Genomic DNA, 26,852 nt, shown 5'->3' with positions numbered 1-26,852 from the left:
GGGAAACAGAGAGGCAGGCAGAGCCTCCTCACTATCCAGTATTGACAAAAGTAGGTAGCTTTTTCTCACGCCTAAAGAAGTCACTTTGCAACAGAAGGACATCCTTTATAATACGGCTAACTTACCCTTAGTGGAGACTGACATAAAAAGGCGAAGCAGAGGAGACTACTCCATCAATACAGATGCCTGAGCTCTTGAAAGGATAAAAGAACGTATTTTCTTCAGCTTTATCTCACCTCTAACAGGTTTAACTCGGATATTTTTTTTACCTCCTATATGGCTTACTTAAAAGCCGTAAGTGCGACCAGGTTGCTGTGACGCAGGCTATACTAACAAGTACACAAAGTCAAATAGTAACCAGAGGGAAAAAAAATAGGCGCCAAACCACTGGCTAAAGGAAACCTGGCAAGTTATCATACATGTCTATGTATGATACCAAGTTTCCATACTTGAAAAAGAAAAAAAAAAAAAAGGAGATAATTGCTATACTTTTTCCCTTCTTTGTATCCAGTTCCTCCGTGCAACCTTGCCGTGGGTTTTAAAGATGCATGCCAAGTTTTGTTCTGGAAAAATTCACGCTACCACATAAACAACTGCTGACTAAACATTAAAAAACGTAACCAACAGTATTCCTCACCTAATCCCGGGATCTCAACTTTTTAGTTCAGCAGTTTGCTCTCCTATAGGACATTCTGCAGCAATTTTAGAGGGTGAAGGTACATTTGAAGTTCTATGTCCTCGTTAAAGAAAATCTGACGGTTTTAAACAAAACACTAGCTCCTGTTCCTCACACCTGTGTGCAAAGAGAAGGGAAGGCACACAGCTTTTCTCTCAACAGGAGGCTTCTCCACTTGTCACTTCTCAAATTCAGCCATATTGCACAGAGGCACCTGCTAAAAAGTCATGGGAAAAGAAAAACAGATGAACTAAAAAGTAGCGACAACAGAAACATCAGAAATAACTCTGCAATCTCCTGGTGTAATTTCTAGCCCAAACATTAATTGTATTTGTTTTCTAGATTTAGTTTTTTAGGAGCATACATTTTCTCTGCTGTCCTCAGTTAACTAATATAAATTCTGTTGAGAAAATGTGAAATAAAACCGGAAGTGAAATGGTGTACATTTCACCTGCAACACATTATCAGCCTGCAGCAGAAACTCCAACAAATTCAAGTAACGTTCCAAAATTACCTGATTATTCCATGATAAACAACTCTTTCAGAATAAGTTTGGGGGTTTTTTTTTGTGGGCTTTGTTTTTTTGGTGTTTTGTTTGTGTGTGTCACCCCCCCCTCCAAGCTGTCAATTCAAGGTAATGATTATTATATACTAGACACCCTTAACCAATTCAGTACTAATATGGGTCTTTAAAAATTCTTGACCTGCTCAAAAAAAATATTTTCAAGTGAAAGACTAACACGTCAGGGGCACAAATACAACCTTTCAAAAGCATTTTTTTCTCCCCAAACTATTTAAAGTACACCAAAAAAAAAATCAGTTTTCACACAGAGCAGAAAGCATCACTTACTACACACCGAATTGGTCAAGCTGATAAAAGAGGCATGATATTCAACACACAAGTCAAAATACATGTTGAGAAGATATTAAACTTTAATCAAATTACAGACCTCTTTGAAGTCTACCATCTTGTCTACACTAGATTTGTTCCAATTTCTTGGGATTTGTTACCTAATGCATTCAAACTTCATGCATTTAATTGACTCCTTAGGCTAGACGAGGCCTTAGAAGCGATCCTTTTGGGTTAGCTCTGACGCATACTGCCAGGGTATGCTTATATTGTCCTCGCTTTATGTTGTGACCTGTAATTTTGATTAGGCTTCAGTCTCCACTACCAAAAGTGCTGTTCGTGATACAAGGTGAATTAAAGTACACTTGGTAACACTAGCTGTCAAACACAATGAAGTCATAAGTAGATTTGCAAATGCACTCTTACATAATACTTAAATTGAGGCTAAGAAAACAAAATTGATAGAATATACTTCAAACACTGCATTTATTACAAAGGTGCATAGAGTTTATGCCATTTCTTTTGAATACTTACATGTAAACTACCAACAACATACAAAGCTAGGTTACAGTATGTAATAAAATCAACAATAATTATCTAGTAATTTCAGTACAACATAATAGTCTACGGTGTTTAATTCCACAAAACATTTCTGAAACAAAGGCACTTACAGAATTACAAAAATGAACATATACTCTTTCAACACTTTATATTTTATATTCCATTCTGCCTCCCCTGCAGCACTGTGGGTAACTAGTTTGATGTGAAGGCAACAGCAACTCGGACTGACACATCAGCAGTGCTTAAACTAAAAGTTTATGGATCAACTTCTCCATCTTTTCTGTAATCATCCCATTCTCTTAACTACACAAAAAACAAGTTTCAACGGGTGCACGGCGACAACTGAATAAAATTTGGTCCTACCCCTTATTGTTAATGATGATTAATATACTAAAAATAAGAAAAGATCTGAGTAAGCGCTCCAATTATGAAGTGAGGTAAGTGGACCCTTTTCTCTTCTTTCAACAAGTTTTGTAACTGAAGTAGTAATCCTGCTAAAGTAGTTCCTTGTATATTAATGATTCATCTCTTCACTTGTATATAGTTATTAGCATATGTTCACTGAACGAAAGGTGTACATTTTCAGGCTCCTTAACCCTATCCCTCATCTCCTCCCACCATACACTGATGTTCAGGGCAATTTATTTGGTCTGCACATCTACACCAAAACTTCAGATTTGGGGACCTCTGTTATTGCTGCCACCTTTACCTTTCTACTATCTTTTCCTTAGGGCTGATGGCAGATGACTGAGCCAACTTCTCATGAAATTGCAGATTTTTCTTTCATAACCAAAACATAACCCTACTGACACTGCCAGGAGCCATACACTTTGTATCACCAGATGGAGGAAAGAAAGAGCGGGGCAGAGGAACACCCTCATGAAGCCTAGCACTAGGACACCTGTGCTCTGAGAGCTGCACGGCAGCGGTACTCACCAGCTGCATCTCACTGGCCAGACTCCATCCCGGCAGATGGCTAAGAAAGGTGCTGGAATAGTCTCTGCCCTCCTTCTATATGAATAAACACAGAGGGGTAGGATCTATAGCGAGAGAATTATTTCTGCAGTTATTCAGTGCCCTCCCGCACATAAAAATTTCAGATTTCTAGGAAAACACTTCAGTGTCAATACAGGAGACACTGTCCATTTTCGGTTGTTCTCAAATAACTCCTGACAGCGTAACAAAGCATTGTCCGATTTCTGGGCTTATAAGGCAGGAAAGAGGAGGAACACACAGATACAGGGTGTACGTGCTCTGTGAGTGCCTCTTGGCACCATTTCATGCTATTAACTTCAACAGTCTTGGAGAGGTGTAACAGAAGGGCATGGGTTGTCATGAATCCCAATGCTAAAAACTTTATACAGGTTTCTTCTGAAATGCCCTGAAGACTTTCTTGAAAAAAAAAAAAAAATAAATTGGAACAACCCAGAAATAGATTAAAAAAAATCAGGAAGAGAAATAAGACTGCCTTTGACAGCAGCAGTTTCCATCAATCATATGAGGTAAAACAATGCCACCATCAATGTTTTTCAAACAGTAATATACCCTAAATAGAATCACGTGAAAAACGGCTTAATGGCCTCTCTAGAAAAGTAAATCAGTGTATGAGATATGTCAAAATTATTTCGCTAATTATGTCACAGAGATACATACCACAGACTAGATAGCTCTACTGAGGAATAACAAATTGTATTTCGATGTTAGAAAAGATAAAATTGTAGAGGATACTAAGAAAAAAAATATAATTGTGGTTCACTTATCAATAGAAGGTGTATAGAGCCAAAAACCTTGCAAACACCAGTAACAGTCATGAGGATGTCTCAAGAGGCTTCATGACTGCAAGCACTGCCTTCTTGAATATACATTACCTTGTGTGAACAAATCCTACCACTCCTTTCCCTGACTTCTCATTTTCTGCTCAGCTTTATGGGAATGTTGAAGACAGAAGGCAGGTTTAATCTCTACTGTGTTGGGCTGGGATTTCTTATCCCCACCCCTGTATAGTACTTTTCAAATGCAGACTGAGTTTATAAAGATCTGTCATCCTTGGTTCCTGCCGTCTACAGTTCCCACTACAGATAGACAGTGACAAACTCTTAAGCATTTTAAACCCCTGATCTATTTGACACCCCATCTCTGTTGTAAAATAAATTCCTTCCCTTATGATGAGACAGGGCTGAACACTGGCAGGTACTTCTGTGTAACACATGATTAAGGTGCTATTTTTCCTTCCAAACATATAAACAAGACATGACTTAAGTAAGCTTGTCCAATAATACCTGGACAACAAATATTTGTCCAATAATTTTTATGAAGAATTCTCAGGCTTTCAGCTTTTGATCTATTTGTTCTATTAAGTGGCAGACAGTTCGGTTTTGTTGTTAGTTTCCAGCTATAAATGAAGATGGCCTGAGGAAACACCCAATGAAGGCACAGCTCTTAAGCCTTAAAACTGGGGAAGAAAATAGGAAATTATCAACTCATACTATTTAGCACTGAAAAATGCAACCTGTCCAAACACAATTAAAAGTAGTTTGCTATCCTCTACTGAAGGCAAATGTGCTTCAAAAAAGGAAAATTCCCTTTTGAATGGTAAATGAAATGTATTACATTGTAGCTTACCTACAGTAATAATAGTAGCATTAAAACACGCAGAACATACATAACATGTATCAGGTAGTTTCTTGGAGATTAAGTTTTTATGTTTTAATACTGTGCAAAAGATTGCTACAGCTTTGGGTGTTTGATAATGCTCATATTAGACCATTCCTTTCAAAATTATTGCACAGCAAATGTTATTGTGGTTCTTATTTCTGAAGTATTCCTTCTTCATGCTTTTCTCATTGTATATAGAAAAAAAAATATCTCTTTTTGGATTTGCTTGAGGTATACAGTAACAACTTCTGCAAGAAAAATACTCCTTCCTCATACTCAAAGCATTTAAAAAGAATATAATGAACTAACTTTCATTTTACTTGGACAAAAGATTGCTGTCTTCCAGAAAAATATACTATACTTGCACAGTGTAAACAGCACAAATTATACTTTAAAAAGTTTTGTATGCAGAAGGACAGCAGAAGATCTTTTCAATAGGTGGGTTTCTGAGGATCCACATAAGCAGGGTTGTAAGGTGGCTGGCTGACTGGGTAAGGTGCTCCAGCACCAGCTGCAAAAGCAAAACAAACGAAAAACCAGATTTGTAAAGTTTACATTCTGAATTCTACATCTACACTGGCAACTCTGTTTTGAGCACATAGTTAGGAGGTTCCACTTGCCTAGCATCTTAACTGGACTCGAGATCAGTTTGTGACAACTCGTAATGCATCCACATTTCATAAGTAATATCACAAACACCTTTGTTCTTGTGGGGTTTTTTTGATGCTTGAGTGTACATGTGTATTATGGTGGCCACAAGCACATGGTTAGCCTTAAAGAGAGAATGTAGTTTAAAAAAAAAAAAAAAAGAACGGATCTGCTCCAAACAAATAGCCAGTGGAAGTCAGAGATGAACACACACGAGGATATACCTGATAGTATGTCAGGAAGTAAAAATAAACCACTGGGCAAGAGGACTAGAGAAAGCATCTTAGGATTCCTTCAGGGAGAATGCTTTCCTGGTAAGTGTCACAGAGTTAATTAAAAAATTAAAATAAAAGAGAAAAAAGTATCCCACCACTACCAAGCACGTTAAAGAGTTTGACATATATATACTGGGTGTATATCACTCAGAAGATACCCTATTTTCTAGTATTCTGAGACAAGCTGCTCTCAAGTGGCTTCTTCATTTTCAGATCCGTCAAATAGCATAAAGTTAGTTCAAACAACACAGCACCTGATCGGATCCCTGAACGTACAAGTGTGGTTATCTTTTGCTGATCTTGTAAAGTGAGTGGGTTTGGCTCCTGTATGACAGAGCAGGTATTCCCTCCCTTGCATGCAAACTAATTAAGAGAATGCCCCTTGGTTAATAAGAAAAATAAAGGAAATAAAGGAAAGAGCTCTCATTTTGAGGCATTTCTCAGCTGGCAATATTTTTCCCAGAAAAAAAGTATTTTAAGAACTAACAAGCCAGCAACAGTTTGAGAAACCAGAGAGCAGGAGAAGCAAGATGACCAGTTTATTGGCTCCCTCGCATGATAAAGATGAAACCAAAGAACTTTGGGATAATCCCATAAAACCCACAGCTTCTTCAGAGATAACAACAGGGCCTGCCAAGTCAGTGTTTTTACAGGTGGGGCTGGTTTGCACATTGTTAATGTACAATTTCTAACTGATTTGCAAATGCTTAAGACCATGAACAGCCATTTTATATTTGAGTTGTCACAAGAGAGTTACTTTCTAAGGGCATTATCTACTACCCAGGGCTATACTTTGCTCGTTACTTAGAAGAATGAACAGTGTGGTTTGTAAGAGGGTTTGAAGATCGTAGGACAGATAACAGTCTAGTTTTGGCCCCTCTGAAGAGCCAGGAGCCATTTGTTCAGAGAACAGCTATTACCAGAAGAAGCAGGAATTAGTAACAACAATAATAAAGGTGCACGAAAACAATGCTGTGAAGGAAGGAAAGCAGAAGAAAAAAAGATTCTGATAATTCTAACTGCTAGTCACCGGCAAACTTGTCTGAAGTCAATCAGAGGCTTGTTATTCTACAAACATAGTGATGAACTACTAGAAAAAGCCACCTGTGTAGAGATTAAAGCATCTAGCAAATACAGTATTAGAAAGGGTATGTAGAAACACTGAACTACTATACCTATGTTAACTGGACTTTGAGTTTAATATGAAATTTCAAATGAATTAGTAAAACATTCTACTAGATCCACCGACAGTCCCACAAACCACCAAACTTTGTGAATATAGGTCCAGCTACATCTCCTCTTGCAATGCTTAACATCGAAATGGTGATGGGGAAACTTCAGTAATGGTCAATTACAGCATCCACCATCACTTGAACTTTACATATTTGTTTACATTTACATCAACATAGTCATAGAAAATAAAAAATGTAAATAATACAAGATTGGCTACAACACAACTGTCTCTTCAGCTATTTAAGAGATGAAGAAACACTCAGTCTTGCCTCACCTGCCACTGTTTCATGATAAGCTGGGGGTCCTGATGGCTGCATGGGATAAGGTGGAGGATACTGTACAGGGTATGGTGCTACTGGCATTCCCGGTTGTGGCTGGATAGCCACAGGCTGATATCCTTGATATGGGGCTACTGGGTAGCTGGGTGGCACTCCTTGTTGTTGGGGATAGGGAGAGTGAACCACTGTAGTGGAAGTAGTGGTGGTCACAACAGCTGCAAACAAGAAAAAAGGAACACGGTTAGTGCTGATGGTTCTAGGAGATCACCTGGGACAGCCAACAACAGTAGAGTAAAAAATATTCTCTCTTAAGATCAGTTTCTTCAAAATCTCTGTAATTTTCTTTTTGAAGGTCCACGAAAGATTTAGAAATGTAGGCCTCAAAATATACTTCCATTGATCTCAGTGGTAATGAGAGCCTTCACATACTGGGAGAGCAGCCAACTTATCTCCTTGTTTCTCAGCCACAGAGAACAAAGAATTTTTATCTTGAACTCTTCAGGAACCAGGAACTCAGTCCTGGCAGCCAAATTACCTATCATTTGGAATGAGACTGGAAAACCTGCTTATTTTTAAATGTGATCTGCTTTTAAGGATTAAGGTGATAAAGATCTCCTTTATTTGGTAAGGAGCTTCCTACCATGATTGCCCAAATGAGTTTCCTTTTGTATGTTGTCTACACACCAATGCATACATGTGTTAGTACATCTTTCTCCAAATAACAGGTAGAAAGGCAAATATACATTAAGTCATCGATTTTTGTAGGAGCTGACGTTGCATTATTGGTTCACATCTTTTACTGGAATAAGGGAATATTAACACTTTCTAATACACTGCAATAATTTGTTTTCAAAATTTCCTTCTTCTTTATGCTACAATTATAGGCTTTGCTCAAGATTGTACTGTTGCAGTCCTGGGCCTTTGGTGTATTTTTCAAGTATATTTTTAAGAAGACTGGGAAAAATTTATAATTTCATTCTATCCTCTGCTTACCTAAACAAAAAAAAAAAAACAAACAGAAGGCAAAACAAACAAACAAAAATCCACACTACAACCCCAGAAACTCCCCAAATGCACACATGGCAGGAGGGGAAAGATAATTTCTAAACACTTAGAAATTATTCCAAAACATCTCTCTGCATCTTCACATTCTAAAGCAGCTTAAATAATTGTATTTAGGTATTGCAACTTCTGTAGCAGAGAGGTAAGGCAAGATTATTTCTCCTTTTATAGGAACACGATTTTCTGCGGGGGTGGGGGGGAGGAAAGTCTCGTTCAAAGATGTGAAAGAGATAAATATACAGGTACTTACGGCGTGGTCTTCGACATGCTTTATACAAACAGCAACATGAACAGGTGAGGCATAGAATAATAGTAATTACAATCACCGCACAAACAGTAACTCCAATCGCAACAAGGGTTCCAAAACTGCAAGAAAGATACCACCAGAAGTAGTAAGAGTCTTTCATACAAATTTATTACTCTTTAACCTAATGTACTGTACCAAACACATTGCTCCTCCTCCAATCTGTTGCTTTTACTCGTTCATGCATTTGAATAAGAAATTGGAAGAACTGGCCAGTGGAAGCTGACCGATCCCTATCATGGAGCGCACTCCCTTGTGCATGGAACGAACCCAACACGAGTGTTTGGTCCCTCTCATTTTAGTGTGACTGTGATTCTTGATATTTTAGTGCAACTGTGTGTCCCTTTATGTATTCCAAAAGGTTACCGTGATAAGGTTTCAAAATCACTAGCACGATGACTTAATTTTCCAAGCATTACTTGACTGCTATGAACATACAGGCAGGCATGTCTGAAATGACGCACTCCAGGCTTCGCAGTGACAGCAAGGTTATTGCACATATAAGACCTCCCAGGCCCAATCTCGGGACAATCTCAGTACCAAGCAGACCCCTCCACGCTGCAGATTCTTGGCATTTGTAAACAGTTGTTTTAGAAGTCACATTTCACATGGCTTGGAAGATCTGAAATTCTGTCAACTTTACAGCAACAGCAAGTATGTTATGCTACATTACAAGAGACAGAAACACTGCCTAAACCACCAAAACCTAGTATGGAAAGGCCAAAGATTAACACCAGCTTTATCTCTGTGATGAGTACCAAATGATGGAGGCAGATGTAAAGCTTCCGGAAACAACTGTTTATAAGTTGTGTTTACCACACAGGGAAGAAAAAGTAACACTGTAAAGCATTAAATGCCCAGTGACAATTCACTTTTAAGTGTTAATTCACATGACCCATTTCCTGCTGTCTGAAATTAATAAAACCCTTCTTCCACAGAAGCCAAAGTCTCCAGCATTCTTATTTCTTAAAAAATGCACCATGTATCAGTTTTGGGAACAATTGCAGGAAGTCAGTTTTAATGAACAACAGGCTCTAAAATAACGAGTAGAGAGCTGGTTTTATATCCATCCTGTTTTTGCTTCTTCACGGAGATTTTGGCTACAGAACTCTATTTTTTTTCCTGCTCAGTTTCCTCTAAACAGCTTTAAACAGAATGACACATCTCCACAACCTCCAGCAATTTTCGCTTGGCTACCAAACATCCATCAAATGTGAAAATTGTTTTTGAGTATCAATGACACTGGAAGGTTAAATTGATGACCAAAAAAAAAAAAAAAATATGCAAAGTGCTCCATCCCTAGCCCAAATTTGGAAGACTTCACCTCAGTCTTCTAGAGCAACTTAACCCTCAGCAAGCGGGACACTGAATATAAGCATTGACAAATAAACCAGGCTCAATTTAAAATGCATTTCCCCCCCTACCCCCCCCAAGAGAGGTTCCATCGATTTTATTCTGTTTCTGCAAGAGCTAGAAGAAAAAAGCTTGGGTCAAATCTCTTTCAACAATCTGAGCAACAATTTTATCTTACTGTAACTGTATCTAACTTGTGCACTGATTTTGTGAAGTACTAAATATAACGCTATGGATTTACGTCTCAAGTTCTAAATCTAATACTGTGGATCGCCTACACAGTCACTGCACCTATGCATTTCCATGGGAAACAGGAAGCAGAAGCTGCTGCAGCCTCCTGAAGTCACAGAAGCCATGTCAGAAACACTGCCAGGAAAGCAAACCAGTGAGTGCAACACAGCTGCAAAATGTAAAGATGGATGCATGCATGCTTTGTCACATTCATTTGCATGTTTACAGAATGTTTTTCCCATGCTGACTTGCACACACAAGTGCTTTCCTAACCATGGCGCTTTTAAGTGCTCCTCCCATCCTCCTCACAAGCATTAGTTTCGCTTCAGCACAGTTACGTTCACAGCAAGCTCATCTCCATCCAAAAATCACATTTCTTTCAAGCCTGATATAAAAAAGAAGATACAAATGCAATTTCGGGGAGGATGAGGGGAGGGGTGGGAAGAGAGAAGAAAAAAGGGAGATAAACATGCACAATGATACCACATCCTGAAACACAGGCTGCCTCCTGTCCTTGAGGCCAGCAGCAAACATACATCAAGTTAGAACACAAGCTGAATACTTGTGCATGTGGAAATGCATTAGATTTAAGAGCAACCTGTGGATTTGGATTAATTACACAGGGTCCTTACTAGATACTCATTAGATAAATTCATACATACACTGGAGAAGAAAAAGAGAGAAGTCTGTACAATGGATTCATACATTAGGCTTGACCATCTTGATTGCAATGTTCACAAGAAACAGCATGAATGCCTGTGACAAACTATGAACACCTCTAGAAACGGCATGACAACAAACATTAACTGCAATTACTGTTACTTGTGGAGTGCCATCGGCATTTTCCTTCCTCTTGTTCCCACTTCTGTATCAACCCTGAGAAAGTTCTCCCACTAGGGAACTTAACATTTCCATTACACACAATTATTACCAAACAGCATTAGCAGGGACAACAAAGGAAAAGACTCTTCTAGGTTCTTCCTTGGGCTTTTTCCCCAGTAAAGAAGGAAAAAGGTTTTTTGCTAGTGACCTACGCCAAGGAAAGAAATTCTTGTGTCAAGGAAAGAGATTAGGCCTGACAAAGACAATTAGAATTCTTCACTTCTACCGACAATGAACCTCTTTGAACTTTAGCAAAAGCTGGGCAAAATCAAACAAAGATAAAAAAATGGAGAAAACAGACAAAGTGGAGAAACATCTACTCATCATAAATAAGCTAGCACAGCAGGAAACTGGCAGAGAGCCCTTATCTTTCACGACCACATTCAGTTCTGATATGACAAGAGAAAAAACAGCACAACCACATCTGCAGCCAAGATGCAACCAAGATGGCCACCAACAGATAAAGGTTGGGCAATTTGAAGCATGGGCTCCACTTACTTACTTGTAATGAAGTTGTCTGCTCGCTGAAGCACATATCTCATTGCCTATTTACTGTCTCTAATAAGGAAAGTGACAAAAGCAAAGCTCAGGGAATAAAACCCCACCATATCCTTATTTTCACCAAGTTGTTAGAGACATCCTGTGCATCTTCATCATTTGTCTGTGTCTCTGCTAAAATGACACAACCACGGCATGATGGCAATTTTGCACAGATCTTTTAAAGACTAAATGGAGACACGTATTTAAAGTATAGGTGTGTCAGGCATAGACACTTTAAGGTGCGGTTCTGTGTGTGTGTCTGTCTGTGTAAACACTGTGATTCAGTTCTACCCACTGAAGTACCATGTCATCACTACAGACCAAAATTATAAGCCTTCAGAAACAGCCCAGTGAGAGAAACAACAGACAGGAGTTAGCTCTACCCAGAGTTTTCTAAGGAGTGTACACAAGCGGATTACTGCAGGCATTTTTATCACCCAATTTACATCAGAAGCATAATTTTCCTGCCAGTGCTTGGGCTCATGCAGAACTAATGACTTGAAAGAGCAGAAGGTAGCACGACACTTACGAAAACAAAACAGTACGTGCTACCAACTTGCAGTGTGCTCCATCAACACCCTCTTTCAACAGCAGAGCTCTTCAGAAGTACTTTTTTCTAACAATTTCTATTGATAATCAAAACTAGCAATACTCCTTTGGAATATATGAATGGTCAGGCTCTACCTTAATGTAATAATGTCTGTCCTTTCCCTGCATAAGGAGTACTGCCCTGAGCACTTTTTTCTGAACATTCAGTAATATCCCACAAGTAAAACTACTGAAGAAATCCCACTAGTAAAACTACTGAAAAAAGTACAGGAAGGCTACCAGCAATAGACGATGTTACGTAAGTGAGGCCAGAATGGTGCTCAGCATACTTTACTCAGAGAATTGTCTCAGCTTCAGGAGATATGATATTCCAGATATTGTATAAAGACTCTCTTGTGGTGTGCTAACTCCAGAAAGCCTACACTCCTTTCTTAAACAAAACAATTGCGTCATTTAATTGCTTTCACTTTATGAATCTGTTTAAAAGGACTCTGAAAATATGTGGAAAAAATATATTCACATTAAATGATAATTATATGATAATTAAAGGATAATTAATGGTTATGAAATGATTATTACCAACTGTTAGCATTATACATAAATCACAGAATCGTATCATAGAACGGTTAGAGTTGGAAGGGACCTTAAAGACCATCTAGTTCCAAGCCCCCTGCCATGGGCAGGGACACCTCCCACTAGACCAGGCTGCTCAAAGCCTCATCCAACCTGGCCTTGAACACCTCCAGGGATGGGGCAGCCACAGCTTCTCTGGGCAACCTGGGCGAGGGGCTCACCCTCACACCAAAGATTTTCTTCCTAATATCCAATCTAAATCTACCCTCTTTCAGTTTAAAACTGTTACTCCTAGTTTTATCGCTACATTCCCTGATCCAGAGTCCCTCCCCAGCTTTCCTGTAGGCCCCCTTCAGGTACTGGAAGGCTGCCATAAGGTCTCCAACGGAGCCTTCTCTTCTCCAGGCTGAACAACCCCAACTCTCTCAGTCTGTCCTCATAGCAGAGGTGCTCCAGCCCTCTGATCATCTTCGTGGCCCTCCGCTGGACCCGTTCCAACAGGTCCATGTCCTTCTGATGTTGGGGGCTCCAGAGCGGCACACAGTACTCCAGGGGGGGATCTCACCAGAGCGGAGTAGAGGGGCTGCATCACCTCCCTCCACCTGCTGGCCACGCTGCTTTTCATGCAGCCCAGGATGCAGTTGGCTTCTTGGGCTGCAAGCGCACATTGCCGGCTCATGTTGAGCTTCTCGTCTACCAGCACCCCCAAGTCCTTCTCCTCAGGGCTGCTCTCAATCTATTCTCTGCCCAGCCTGGATTTGTGCTTGGGATTGTTCCAACCCATGTGCAGGACCTCACATGTGAAAATCAAAAAGAACAGACATGAGGGATTGTAGCTTAAATATTCTTCCACTGGATGGTTAACGAAGGGAAAAAAAAAAAAATCAAACAAAAACCAAACAAGCAAACCACACCTTACCCCCTACACTCTGCAAACTAACGTCAGAGTGCAGAAGTTAGGGGGATCACAGAACCAGATCAGAACACTCTGCTGGCGTCAGTTTGAACATGGGTTTCCAGACTCCCACATTATATATACCATAGTCTCTAAATAAAGCACACACTGTTACAAACAGCTTGAGCTCATTCACTGCCATTTCCTGATTCTTTCTCTTCACATAAAATCTAACTTTTGCCAATAATTTAATAGAAAACAAAATTGAGAATAAACCCAAACCTAATGGCCGTTTTACTGCAGCAATGATAAATTGCAACTTCTCATAAAATCCATGGGAAAGTAAATATGAAGAGATGACTCCCTGCCCTTTCCTGCCACCACCTCTCTCCTTCCTTGCCCTACTCCCATTCTACCCCTATTCTCTCACCTTGGGAAAGCACTAAATTGCCAATGTAGCGAGCATTCCTCACAGACTCACCTTACCTTTCAAGTTTTCTAATTATTGAAAACATGTGTCAGTTCACATAAGGGGAGTTATGTGATTAGTGCGTGTTTTACCCCCTTTTGGTACTGAACAAGATGCAATGGACTTATTAAAATGTGAGAATAAAACCAAGGATCTAAATAGTACTATTTGCAGAAGTTAATTCTCAAGGAAGTTGTTCATATCAGAGATCTCAATCTTAAACACTGTCAAGTGGAAAAAAATGTAAAATTCTCTGAGTGCATTTAAGGCCTTTTAAAATATCCAGGTTTCAATTTCAGTAACATTTTTAAACCTTCTTAATAGTTTGAATCACTTAAGTTGGAAACATTTTGTAAGCCCTGCTGTAAAGGAAGTTTTTGTATATCTATGCATTCATGACAGTGGGACACACTGCAACTTTTATCTTTAAAAAAGAAAAAATACCCAAACGAACAAGATCACTTAGTTCTGAAAAATTAGTTTAAGCAGCCTATTTATTTCGCAAGTTTTAATCTATTCCAAGATTTGTTCCATGCTACAAGAAACATGTTTGCAGGGTCCTTTTCAAAAGCATGGCTGCTTTTAAAAACAAACATTTACAAATACTGAGTTATGGCTGTAACACAGGGTGGTCTGGAAAGACTTCAGAAGATAATTTAGGCCATTTCTAAAAGTCTAAAAAAAATTGACTATAGACATATCATTCCTTACTGCTCCAGAAAAGGACAGAGTTCCCAGAAATGTGTCAGAATGGTAAACTTCCAGACTTGCCCTGACTCAGGTATAAGGCATGACCAAACAAGTCCCCAGACTAAGATGCTTTCCTAAGTCCAACATTTTAGTCACAGCCATACAATGCCACATACCACCTCTAAAGCTTAGCAGGAAAATAAAGAATAATTTTTTTTTTTTAAAGAAAAAGCAACAGACTTCCCATGAGTCTTTCAGAGGGATTAGTTTTTACAACTTTACAGACTTCCTCAGTTTAATATTTTAGCATGGAGATTCAAAACATAAGAACCACTTTGCTAGAGACTCAAAAAAACATTTACTATTACAAAAAAACCAAACTGTTGTGAGGTTAATACTCACAGGAAAACATCAGCATGATTTTAAGCACTTCATAGACTGACCAGCCTATTTTAACACAGCTAAACTAATAACTCCCACTGAAAACCACTAAAGCTTCTCACAACTTTCCATAGTTATTTCTGGGTACCCCCAAAAAGAAGGAAAGTTTGCAGCAGAAGCCCCGAAACAATCGCTGGGACACCTCTGCTTACCTGCAATCTAAACAACCCTGAGCTACACCCCCAAAGTCAGGGCAAACCTACATAGCTGAGCGCAACCCCGTGGTGCCTAGCATCAGCCAAACCAGCTCTGGCATGAGAACCAAGACAAAAGCAACAACAATAACGCCATGGTGAGCCAAGAAGCCCTGCAACTGCAGAAGTGTTGTAGAAAAAGAATGCAAGAGTCCTTTGAGAAAAAGTTTGCTAAATATGCACTGAATGGGGCCTTTTTCTATTTGGTCAAATAGGAAGCTGATGTCGGTTACTTTAAGCCCCAGATAATAAACTTTAATTTAATACACAAAGACCTACTGGAAGTAAGTTAATTACTACTTTTTTTAAGAGACTACCTTCTCAATTTTTTTTAAGTAACATGTAACAGGTTTAGCACAAGTTCTTAAACAGCCTATATGAGAAAGTGGCTAGGAGGGAACTTCCTGGAGTTTGTGGTTTTACTCAGACATCCAACACCCAGATCCAACAGGTTACTATGGAAGATGTATACAAACATCTCTTCTCGGTTTATAAACAGTTCACTTGTACTAAATAAGTCTATTGACATAAGTTCCTTTGTAATGCATACTAAAAATACAATTTCCCAGGGAAGTTCCCCAGGAAATCTATTATTGTACACTTTGTAGACATTTGAGAATAACTGCTATAGGTAACCAGCACATTAAAAATACGCATGCAACAAGATGGGGAAAAGTCAGAGCTGCCTCCAGAGGGACTGAAGTCTTTCACCAACACTGCAAGAATTAACACGGCAGCTACATGCAGGTCACAAGACAATTTAAGACAAGTCCATTTGACCCTCAGGATAAAAGCAGCTCTCAAACACAATACAAAGCACTTGCTTCTACAGATGAAAAACAGATTTAAAGTGTTCCTTTAGTGACAAAAAGAGAATGTAGATAGATAACAGGCAGAGATATTTAAGGCAAACAAAGTCAGTCAGTTCCCCTCTTCATGCTGGAGTGCCAATTCAATGATACAGGATGTTACCCCCTGCCCTAATTAAAATTTGGGACCAACATAATGGTAATGGGAAGGATTTTTCTGAAATGGTTAACTGAATTAATAGGACAAGTTTAACAGGGGGAAAAAAAAAAAAAAGTACCACAGAAAACTTCCCCCACATAAACAACTACACTGCTATTAATTTGCTACTGCCAATACCATACTAATTCTAGAAAGCAGATTTAAACAACTAATTAGAAACTAACTTGGCTAAAGAGTTAAAGTTTTAAATAAAATTTGAGAAAAAGGACTTTTTCTGGCAAATTGCTACATGGTGCATGACTTGCCAAACCCACTGTAACTGCAATCACAGGAAGTTTAGGCTAAGTTACACCCACCGCCTTTGCTCACCATGTAACCCAGCTCTTACATGAAACACACCTTTTCTCTACCCACATTACCCACATGTCATCACATACACTGAAGTTAGAAACACTGTGTTCAGACAGGAGCAAAGTTGAAATTAGGTAAATCAATTATCCTATACTACTATGAAGTGACATGCTGCCTCACTCCCCCTCTCTTCAGGAAAAGTATTACTCATCCAGCACAATGAGGACCATCACGGGAAATTTAACACTGCACAAATAAGAACAGACCTCTGCAGCAAAGGTCACATTGGGCCAACCACTACTTCTTTTAAACAGTATTCATCATTAACAAGACCTTCATTAAAAAAGTCACAAAAGTGACTTTGGCAACTGGTTCCCTCCTTAACTTAAAAAAGTACAGGTTTTCAAATTTACACCCCAGTGAAATTGAGAGCTCTGGAGATCATGCTTGCAAACATGGAGAGGACTACCACATTAAAAATGAATGGTAGAAAATATTTTCAATAAAAATAGCCTTGTGAAAAGACCAATCGTGGCACAATTGCAAGTCTTCTGAATTTAGTAATTTGTTCATTTCACAGAAGATACTACAACTGTAATTTTAAAAAGCTAGGCCATTTAAGGATATTCTCCTCCCATAACAATACATCTATTGTCTTCCTCCCATAATACATCTACAACACAATCTGTTGCAAATACATCTGGCTACACCTCTGGCCACAGCTATTGCATGGAAGTATATGAAACAGGAGAGCTGGAGCTAGCTTTGGAATCCACATGTTATTTAGTAGTATCTATGAAAGTTTAAACATTCCTGGTCTTTTAACCACATTTTCAAGGAAGGATTCTGTTTCTTAGGCTACAGGACCCTTGTATGTTAAAAATTTAGTGTTTTCAGAGTTACACTGTGTAGAAGCACAGCAAAGACCACAGAGTTAGAAGAGGGAACACTCTATCCTAGTAAGTACATACTGTTAATGAAGTACACACCCACAGAAAAATGAACTCCTGAATGTAATCCAAGTGATTAATCTTGCTGTGTCTTTACAGGTTTAGGCCAGGTTCTCTTGGGTTTTTTGCCATGAAACAGCCTTCAGTAGTTAGAAGAGCATGCTGACCCAGCGATGCACATCTGCCTCTTGAGTCAGGACAGCATTTTTCAATCTCTCCTTCCATCTTGGTTTTAGAGTAAATAGAACTCACAACCATTAAGCCTGCTGCCTGCAGCAGTCAGCTGAGAAATCATTAATGGCAACTCACAACTGCGCTGTCAGCTCTAAGTAGCTTCTTCACTGAGAATACACTGAACATAAAGCCAAATGCTCTACAATGCAAGTTACAATTACAAATTGTGCAAGCTTGTATTTACTTTTCAGACTAGTAAAAAGCATAGAACATATTTTTTAAATAACTTCAAATCCAAATCTCAATTGTTTCTAGACAATAAGCTTACATTCCTTGGTGAGATTAGCCTGTGTCTGAATGCAAGCCTTACAGAATGGGCTCTGCATGCAGTTTAACTAATTTATTACAGAAAATATTGAGGACTGGTACTGGAAAATAAATCCTCTGCTCACTAACTAGCACCTGCTTACATTTCTAGAAGTTCTTTTCCAATGAATCATCTTCCTAATTTATTTTCTTATCATTGGCAACCTATTATAGATGCTGGAGCATCCAAATACATGGTAAAGTGTGAACTGAAGTCCCTGACAGTGATGGGGAGGAGGAGGAGAAATGGGATACAGATCAGCATCACAGTATTTTTTACCTTGTCTATGGAGAAAGCATATGCTTAAAACCATCTAAATTGAGAGACAGCAAATTAGGGTAATTACATCTTCCACAGTTAGAAATGTACTGGTTTTGCCGAGTTATGCACGCAGCAGACTATTGCAGATGCTGCATTTCAGCCAAAGGTAGGCAGAACAACATGGATTTTCTCCATTTCACAGAAGGAGAACCATGTCACAAAAAACACAAACCCCGCATGAGCACATCCTCAGTCTAACAAGGCTGTCCTGTCTCTGCCAGCTGAGGCTTCCCAGGAAGGCTCTCATTCTGCCTCCCTCTTCTCATCGCATAAGGAAGAACCGCCTTTTCTCAAGTATTACTGAATCTGTTACCCAGCCTGCTCTAACTTCAAGGCAGAAATTAATTCAGAAACAGAGTTCAATTAACTGTGTACAAAGACAATTTGAAGTTTTGTTTCCGCTTAGAAAGACGGACATCAGTTGCCCGAACTACATTATTTTCTTCTGTAACTCTGATACAGATGTTCTGAATTGACCCACCTCCTTAAACACTCAATACTTCACAATTAGTTGAACTGTGGATGTGAGTCATCTAATCTCCTTTTCCAGTAAGGGTCACTATTGGAAAATTGGCATACCAAGGCTAAATAACCATGTTACCAATGCAAGTTATGACAACTGCGGTTCCAGTGAATCACTGCTCTGCTTTTTGCACAGCTTCTTTCTATGTACTGCAGAATGAAAGGGGAAAAAACAATTAAATTAACATTACTACTCACAACCCACCTTTGAAACCAGAGCACAGCAGGGGAAAATTCAGTAATCCAATTAAAAGGAAAAAAAGTGAAACACCTCCCAGCAGTAAATCCTTGCCACAATGCATTCACTAGCAGAAACCATAGAGCTAGCACTAGCAGAAGAAATTGTGTAGAAATTTCTTACATGCAAGAAAATAAAGACTCCGACCCATAAGCTCTGAATGATCTTTTAAGGGTTGATCAACAACGGAAAAAGCCTGAATGTGAGTTAACGCTGACTTTTCTGCTTTTCCTAAAATGCTTACATTTGCTTCTAAATGGAGTGTTCTGGGAAGCAGAATGCTCTCAAGTACTTGAAAGTAAATTATTAAGACACTCCAAAGAAATGTCATTTATTGTCTTTAAAACATCCAACAGAAGACTGTAAGACATGAACTGCTTGCACTGTGAACTGCACTGAATAGGGTTGCCCAAAGAGCCTTGCACCCCCTGCCTCAACAGCACTCGATACACAATATTAAATACTGTAAGATATTAACATTAAAGGACACTAATAAAAAGAAACCTACTAAAAAACCTGGTGCTTTGATTGCACTTCTCCAGAAGACCTCAGAATAAACACAGCAAAAACAGCAAAAGCACAAGCAAACTAAAAACTCCTCAGCTAAACAAGACCAGGAAGAACATACATATCACCCCTAATCCTTCACTAACACTGTCCACAGAATTACAGCATAATTGCGTCAGGAGGTGAGACACCCCAGCTCACTCAGCTCAGCGGCAAGTCCACACGAAGTCTGTGACAAGCCCTCAGAGAGGTGAAATTCTCTTAAAAAGCCACGATTTATGAGCAACGTGCCAGAGTGGTAACTTGAACTAGGAATACGCTCGACGCAAGAATGAGGAACTAAATGCTTTCTGACCCTTCATGCCAGGAAACCATCATCTCTTCCTTGTGTCAAAGGTAGCATTTGCAACTCAAGAGAAAGAACAGGGCACTAAAGAAGCTGTTCTTTGTTGGCTCTCCTCCTGCGTAAAGACTGTTTAAATTGACTGTTTAAAGACTACGCTCATCTTGCTGGAGATATAAAGAAATATCTCAACCGACATCAGCCCTCCTCTCCACACAGTAAAGTATTAAATAAACACAGTCATCAAGAAACGATGTAAAATTAATCTTTTAAAAGAAACTGGCACGAAGCAAGAGGGTGGAGCACACCTTGCAGGCAGAAACCAGGGACAACTCTTCCAGAGGGAATACAGCTTACTGCTTGGTTAAGACAAATAACAAAACAACAAACAAAACCAAAACCAACACATACCACATAAAAACCTGGACAAAGTCTGTAATGAAACTGAAACCTACCTGGTGTCCCACTGACTGCAGTCATGTGAAGTCCTACTCACTTTCACTCCTAATGTTTAAACACCCTAAAATCAGGCACCCAAAGTCATTAATCACTTTGGGAAGTTCTGGGGATATGATTTTTTCCTCTGGAGTCACATCCGAGTGGCTTTTCAAGGGTGATATTCCTGTGAATAATTACCACCTTTCTATTAAAATTGCCTAACTAGAAATTAAGTTTGGTGTTAAGTCTAGGCCTTTGGCACCAGGCATTAGTTTTTCAAAGCTGTAATGTAACTGAAAGGAAAAAGAGAAGTCACTAATGACCCATTTTCTCAAGGTGAGACATCAATGATTCTTTTTAGACGTTCCATAGCTGAAAACAAAGCTAAAGAATGCAACTCAGTTGCCATTTCCTAAATATTTTCTGTCCTTTACAAACGCACCCTTGTGAACTGTGGGCCTTGATTACACGTCCTTAAACAATTTTGCATGTTTTTTTGGTTTTGTTTGTTTCTTAAAAGACCATATTCTTTCATTTTCTGTGCTTTTTTATAACTATGGATGCTGACATGGAAAAAATATATTTAATGCATTCTTTATATTTAACCTTTATTACTTTGGCAGATTCAAGATCTCCGCAGCCCCAAAGATGGGAAACGGAAGGTTTTTTTCCCATATCTTGTGACTAAAAATGCACCAAGAGCGAACAGAAAATAGCAAGATGAGGCTCACGCCTGCTATACTTGAACCACGCACTTGGAGATAGGCAAGAGAGCTCCCGCAGCCCAGCAGAGAGGAAGGGGCACCCCTCCTCCGGAACACGTGTCATATCACCCCTTTCCTTGTGGGCGACCATTGGGTCAAACGAGACGGAGGATCCCAGACGTTCCCTTACGCCCCCTCGCACCTACGCCTCCAGCGAGGCTGCCGTCCCACCGCCTGCAGGATGCGGAAAGACGCTCCTGTAGGTGACACAAGGCGGGCTGCTGCCCTCCGCCGCGCCAGAGAACGAGCACAGCCCCCAGCACCCGCCGTCCCACACCCTCCCCGGGAGGCGGGGGCGATGCGGCGGGTCGGCGCCTGCCCCGGCTGGCCGAGCCCCCTCCCCAGCCCCGCCGGCCCCACTCACCCCATGCTCGCCACCGCCGCTCGCCCCACGCCCGCCCCCGCTGGCGTCACGCCGCTCGCCTCGCCCCCTTAAAGGCGTGGCAGCATGGCTGGGGGCTCCTCCTCCCACGGGTTCGAATCCCCCCCCGTCCGGGGTGGCTGGAGGATTAATTATTTAAACGCGTGCAGATGTATCAAATATTCACAGCTTGGAATTAACCCTTCTCCTCTTTGTGGCCTTCCACGCTATGAAAAACAGAAACGTTCTACAGCAGGACTCTTGTCATCACCAATGCGATGCACAGACTTAAAAGAATTTATTTTGCCTGAGACTGTAACAGTTTTTAACCAATATTTCTTGTTCTATGTGCCAGAGATGCTAAAACCAAGGAGACTCTTCAAACAAAAGCAGCCACTATGGACTTAAGCCATCAGTATCGAAGGGTCCAGAGCAAGTGTGCTAATTCCTGTTCAGCAGTGAGGACACAGACTGTTACATACAGGGATCGTTATGGTCTAAACCACAGGACAACACTTCTTCCTCGTGTCTCTGCTTCTTCAGATATTCCAACACGTACACAGAGTTTGAGCGCTGCACATTCTTAACACACAAAAAAGTATTTCTATTTTCCTATTCTATTGGCATGTATTGATTATACAATGAAGAACCTCTAAATAAATATAATTTTAAAAGCTGAGACTTTGCATGGCTTACCTGGGGCCAGAAATGTAATCATCAGCGTCTGAAAAAAACTGCATGTCATTAACGTTACTTGAGACAGAGGTCCTGTAATTATCAGGGTCTGAAAAAAACTGCATGGAATTCATGTTGCTTGAGTCAGAGGTCCTGTATTAAGAGAATGCATGTCAAAAGTTGAATTTATATTCAAGTACCTGATTAAGTTCCAAGTCCTTATGAAAGGTAACGGACACTAAAAAGAGATTAATGTTGTCACCATCAAAGAAAAATTAAATAAGGTAAAAGTATTTGAAAATGCTCAAGAAAACACTACACCAGTTCATGCATCAATTTGTCCACCTCATTGTTCCTATTTTACAGGAAAGTTACATGCATTAACTTAGAAGCCTGACAGAGCCAGATATAGAGCTCAAAGGTCCCTTCGAAAGTTTTTAATCATTAAGCTGTGTATTTTTGTCATTTGATGACAGAATTATAACCTGCTGTATACATTCAGTGTGCCTCCTACCTTCCATCAAGCAGATTACATGGAAATTGTTGTTCTTCATCAAATTTTAAGAACGCGTTAGAGCAACAGTAACGAATCACGCAATTTCCACAGCAGTAGTAGGGACAGGATTTTACAGATTGCGCCTTGCCATGATGATCAATATACGCCTGACAATCCTCACCCAAACCTGAAAGAAGTTAAAATCCAATAGTTAGTAACTAAAGAAATAGTCATATAAAGTCTCCTTCTCATACTGACCAGCCCACCTAGGTTAACATTTAAATACGTTTCAAGTATTTTGGTTAGATTTTACAAAACCAGTTATTTCCTTTAGAGTACAGCAAAGGTAAATACTTACTCCTTGCACACAAAGTATCTGGTCTTCATCAACTAGCTCTTCCCAACTTTTCACATATACGTAAAGGACAAAACTGCATGCAAACATACTTATGAGATGCTCTGTCTGGTGACACTCTCTTCAGTACCTCTCCTAGTAGCTACCAAATTACTGTAAAGACTCAAAAAGCAATGTGACTAGCCAGATCTGTTAAAAATCCACATAAGCCCTAGGATCAGTTAGAAGAAAATGTTAAATTTTCCTAGATATTTGACTTGATGCGAAAGATGCAACACAACTGCGTTCACGGTAGATTTGGATTTCCATCCAACTTGGTTGTTCTTACTTTGGCTTTGTTCACTTCGCAGAAAATCCTGATCCTCTTAATCCATGGCATAAAACAGAGGCGGCATAAACCAGAGATTCCTAGGACTAAAATCAGTCAAGTGACATCTTCCCACTGCAAGCATCAACTAGTGCAGCTACAATGATAAGGAAAAACTGAGATGTTTGTGTACTAGGATGGGTTTCTTAGGAGACATCCCATGCTTTTCAGCATTGCACTGGGCCGACACATTCCTCAACGTACTAGATGTTGTCTCTCTTTGCCCTCTCAAGCCTGAATGACTGTAACGTAAGAACAGCACATTAAAAGCTTCCAACTGTCACATAAAAATACTTCTCAAAGCTTAAGCAAAAAGCATTTCCTAAGAAGAATCTTTAGCAAGAGTATCATTACAGTTTTCAGTGATAAATGCTGCACTCAGCTGTGTTCTAGTCCGCATTTTCCTTCCTATCACACAAACAAGATCACACCCTATTTTGCGTCTAAACCAGACTCCATTTGAGAAGCTCAAATTACTTCAGGTGCAGCTGCTCAGAGAAAGCAAACAAGAAGAGGCAAAGACAACAAATCGTGTTCCCTGAGAAGAAAAGTAAGGGTTATTTCCTGGAGTATTTGAACTCATTTTGCCTTTTGAAAACTCAGTCTTGACTCTCTGGCACTAAGACATACCTGAATATTTCAGACAACATTAAAAAGAAAAAAACCCCAAAATAATGTTCTAAGGGGTTAAATGTGACAGTTCATTAAACACAAGCAAAGAGGACCCTCTGTATCAATACCAATACCCCAGCACTTCTACTACTATGTTTACACATCCTTACGCCTGGTTCACCAATTTTTTCCTCTGCAGACATGTAACGCCACCTGACAACTGTCTCCTTCCTGTATCAGCAATAAGGAAATGGTAGGTAGCTAAACCGATTCCAAAATACCTTGTGAAATTACAAACAAAACAGACCAACCAACAAAAAAGCTCCCTCCACGTCACAATTGCACTACTGTAGCACAATAAAATAAAGGAAACCAAAGGTGTAGGCCAGTTCTCAGGTGCCAGAGCTGAGCCAACCAAGGCCAAGAACACCAAAAGAGAATAATTTGGCTCTCTACTTTGTTCCTCTCTTCTTCCATGAGCTGTAGCACCCGTGAGACTCTTCCTCAACTGATTCGACTCATCAGCAGATCAACCAGTGGCTTGTGGGACTTTTTTCCCCAGTTGGTTTGCTGTCAGGTTAATAATTTGAATCACCTCAGAACAGGTCCAGTGTACATACACCCAATCCAGCACAAAGCAAGGGCTAAGGGAGGCAGAAATGAGCTCCTGTTTTGGTACACCTGCTACTGAGGGGTCCATCTTATCCTGCAAACAGCAGCCTGACGATTTCACACAATCAATTCCACAGAAACCCTTTATCAAACTGATCGACTTCCACCTTAAGAGCAGAGCTGCTAAACTATTCCCACTGAAAGTCCACAACCATTCCAATAAGAAAACGTCTAACTTCCAACGGCATTTATTCAAGGCCAGCTTGCATACAGTTTTACTGCTGTAGCACCATCACCAGCTTAGGAACCCTTTTTCTGGTGCTCACACTTCAAAGTACTTACAGGGAAAACTCTGACCATTTCAGCCATGCTTTAGCTCAGCCCTGACAAAATGTGACCCTTCCTTACTACTCTGACCAAGTTAAATGTCCTCTTGCAGATCCACTAAAGATCCCACTCACCTTTCCTGCACGCATCTGTGTGGAATTTGACCCATCAGATGAAGTGACGCCACTGATGCACACAATACCAAGAGCGCTTCTCCTTTTCTGAGCCTTGACCTACGATCACATCTGCTTTTTCTCATCACATGACAAAGCTAGGGATAACCACATGCTCCATCCTTTAAGCACAATAACAAGATAGCTACAGATAGGGCTGCTGAAAAAAAACCCAATTATCAATGTTAGCATCTGATATGAACTCCATTACCAAATCAGTTTAGATAAGCAGTGCTGTTTATGCAATATCATCACTTAACACTTAAGTATTTATATTATCTTGCCCTAAAAGGCTAAAATTTACTGTGTCAGGGGTAAAAAGGTGAAGGTTTTTAATGAGAGGCACCAAGAGCGACTGGCAGCCACTTTATGGTACATCGTTTCTCCCCCAGCGGTCTTACCTTCGGTTTACCGGCAGACAGCACTCATTAGGCAGGTCCAGGCAGTCATTCCTGAGGCACTAATTGCTGCTGCCTAGCAACACGCACCGGTATCAACACAAACTTACCTCACTTTCAGCGTAACTTTTCTCCCAGGGAACCCAATTTGCCTCCTCCTTCCCCCCCCAACCCCCCCCGCCATGTGGCCATGGGCCCCCCAAATCCCCACGCCCCGGCCTCAGCGTCGGCCCTCGCTCCACCGTTCGCCGGGCAGTTGGGCTGAGGAGTCCCTGCTCGAAGCCAGGGCTCCCCAGCGCCGGGGGCTTCGGTAGGGCCTTCCCGGGGGACGCAGCCCCGGAGGAGGCCGGCAGGAACCCCCAAAGCCGCCTCAGAAAGCGCCGCCGGACCCCGCAAACCCTCCTTGAGGGCCAGGACATCCCCCACCCCTCAGCCGCCGCCCCGCGCTCACCGCCCGCCGCAGAGGAAGCCGAGGGCGCCACGCCGCAAGAAGACGGCCACTGCTCCCGGCAGCGGGCGGGGGCCTGCCGGGCGGCGGGAGGAGCGGCGGCGGGGCGGGGCGGGGAGCACAAAAAAGAGCGGGAAAGCGCCGCCCCGAGCCGCGCTGCGGCCTGCCATGAGGCCGGCTCTGTGCTCTGGTTTACCCTGGGACCTGTGCTGCGACCTCACCACGGTCAGGCTGGCACCTCAGGTGGAACCCTTGCGCGCTGCTTGTAGAGTAGCTAAAGGGCATTCCCTGCTGCCCAGTTCGGGGTCCTGTTCACAGAATGACAGGAGGGTATGGGTTGGAAGGGACCTCTGGAGATCATCTAATCCAGCCCCCCTGCCAAAGCAGCTTCACCCAGAGCAGGGTGCCCAGGAACGCTTCCAGGCGGGTTTGGAATATCTCCAGAGAAGGAGACTCCACCACCTCTCTGGGCAGCCTGTGCCAGTGCCCTGGCACTCTCAAAGTAAAGAAGTTTTTTCTCATGCGGAGGTGGAATTTCCCGTGTTCCAGTTTGTGCCCGTTGCCCCTTGTCCTGTCGCTGGGCAACACTGAAAAGAGTCTGGCCCATTCCTCTGGACACCCGCCCTTTAGATACTGATAAGCATTGATGAGATCCCCCCTCAGTCTTCTCCAGGCTAAACAGACTCAGATGTCTCTCAGCCTTTCCTCATCAGGGAGGTGCTCCA

General features: G+C 40.9%; 1 protein-coding gene across 3 annotated transcripts; it reads right to left on the bottom strand.

Moving 5' to 3' along the window:
- Nucleotides 1-1,585: 1,585 nt before the first annotated feature.
- Nucleotides 1,586-26,197, bottom strand: SHISA5 (shisa family member 5). 3 transcript variants are annotated; one of them, XM_063348411.1, is made up of 6 exons: nt 26,131-26,197; nt 22,854-23,022; nt 22,361-22,492; nt 8,489-8,604; nt 7,173-7,391; nt 1,586-5,253 (listed from the first exon to the last, which is right to left on the bottom strand). In XM_063348411.1, the coding sequence occupies exons 3-6, from the start codon at nt 22,471-22,473 to the stop codon at nt 5,174-5,176; spliced, it is 528 nt and encodes a 175-aa protein (XP_063204481.1). In that variant the 5' UTR covers nt 22,474-22,492; nt 22,854-23,022; nt 26,131-26,197; the 3' UTR covers nt 1,586-5,173. The 3 variants fall into 3 exon arrangements, with proteins under 3 accessions (XP_063204481.1, XP_063204479.1, XP_063204482.1); XM_063348409.1 differs by lacking the exon at nt 26,131-26,197 and adding an exon at nt 25,243-25,454; XM_063348412.1 differs by lacking the exons at nt 22,361-22,492; nt 22,854-23,022; nt 26,131-26,197 and adding an exon at nt 21,668-21,750.
- Nucleotides 26,198-26,852: the final 655 nt, after the last annotated feature.

Source organism: Chroicocephalus ridibundus, chromosome 10 (genome assembly GCF_963924245.1).
Source record: "Chroicocephalus ridibundus chromosome 10, bChrRid1.1, whole genome shotgun sequence".
NCBI classification, from domain to species: domain Eukaryota; kingdom Metazoa; phylum Chordata; class Aves; order Charadriiformes; family Laridae; genus Chroicocephalus; species Chroicocephalus ridibundus.
Note: the sequence above shows the minus strand (reverse complement) of the source record. Positions and strands in the feature narration are given on the sequence as shown.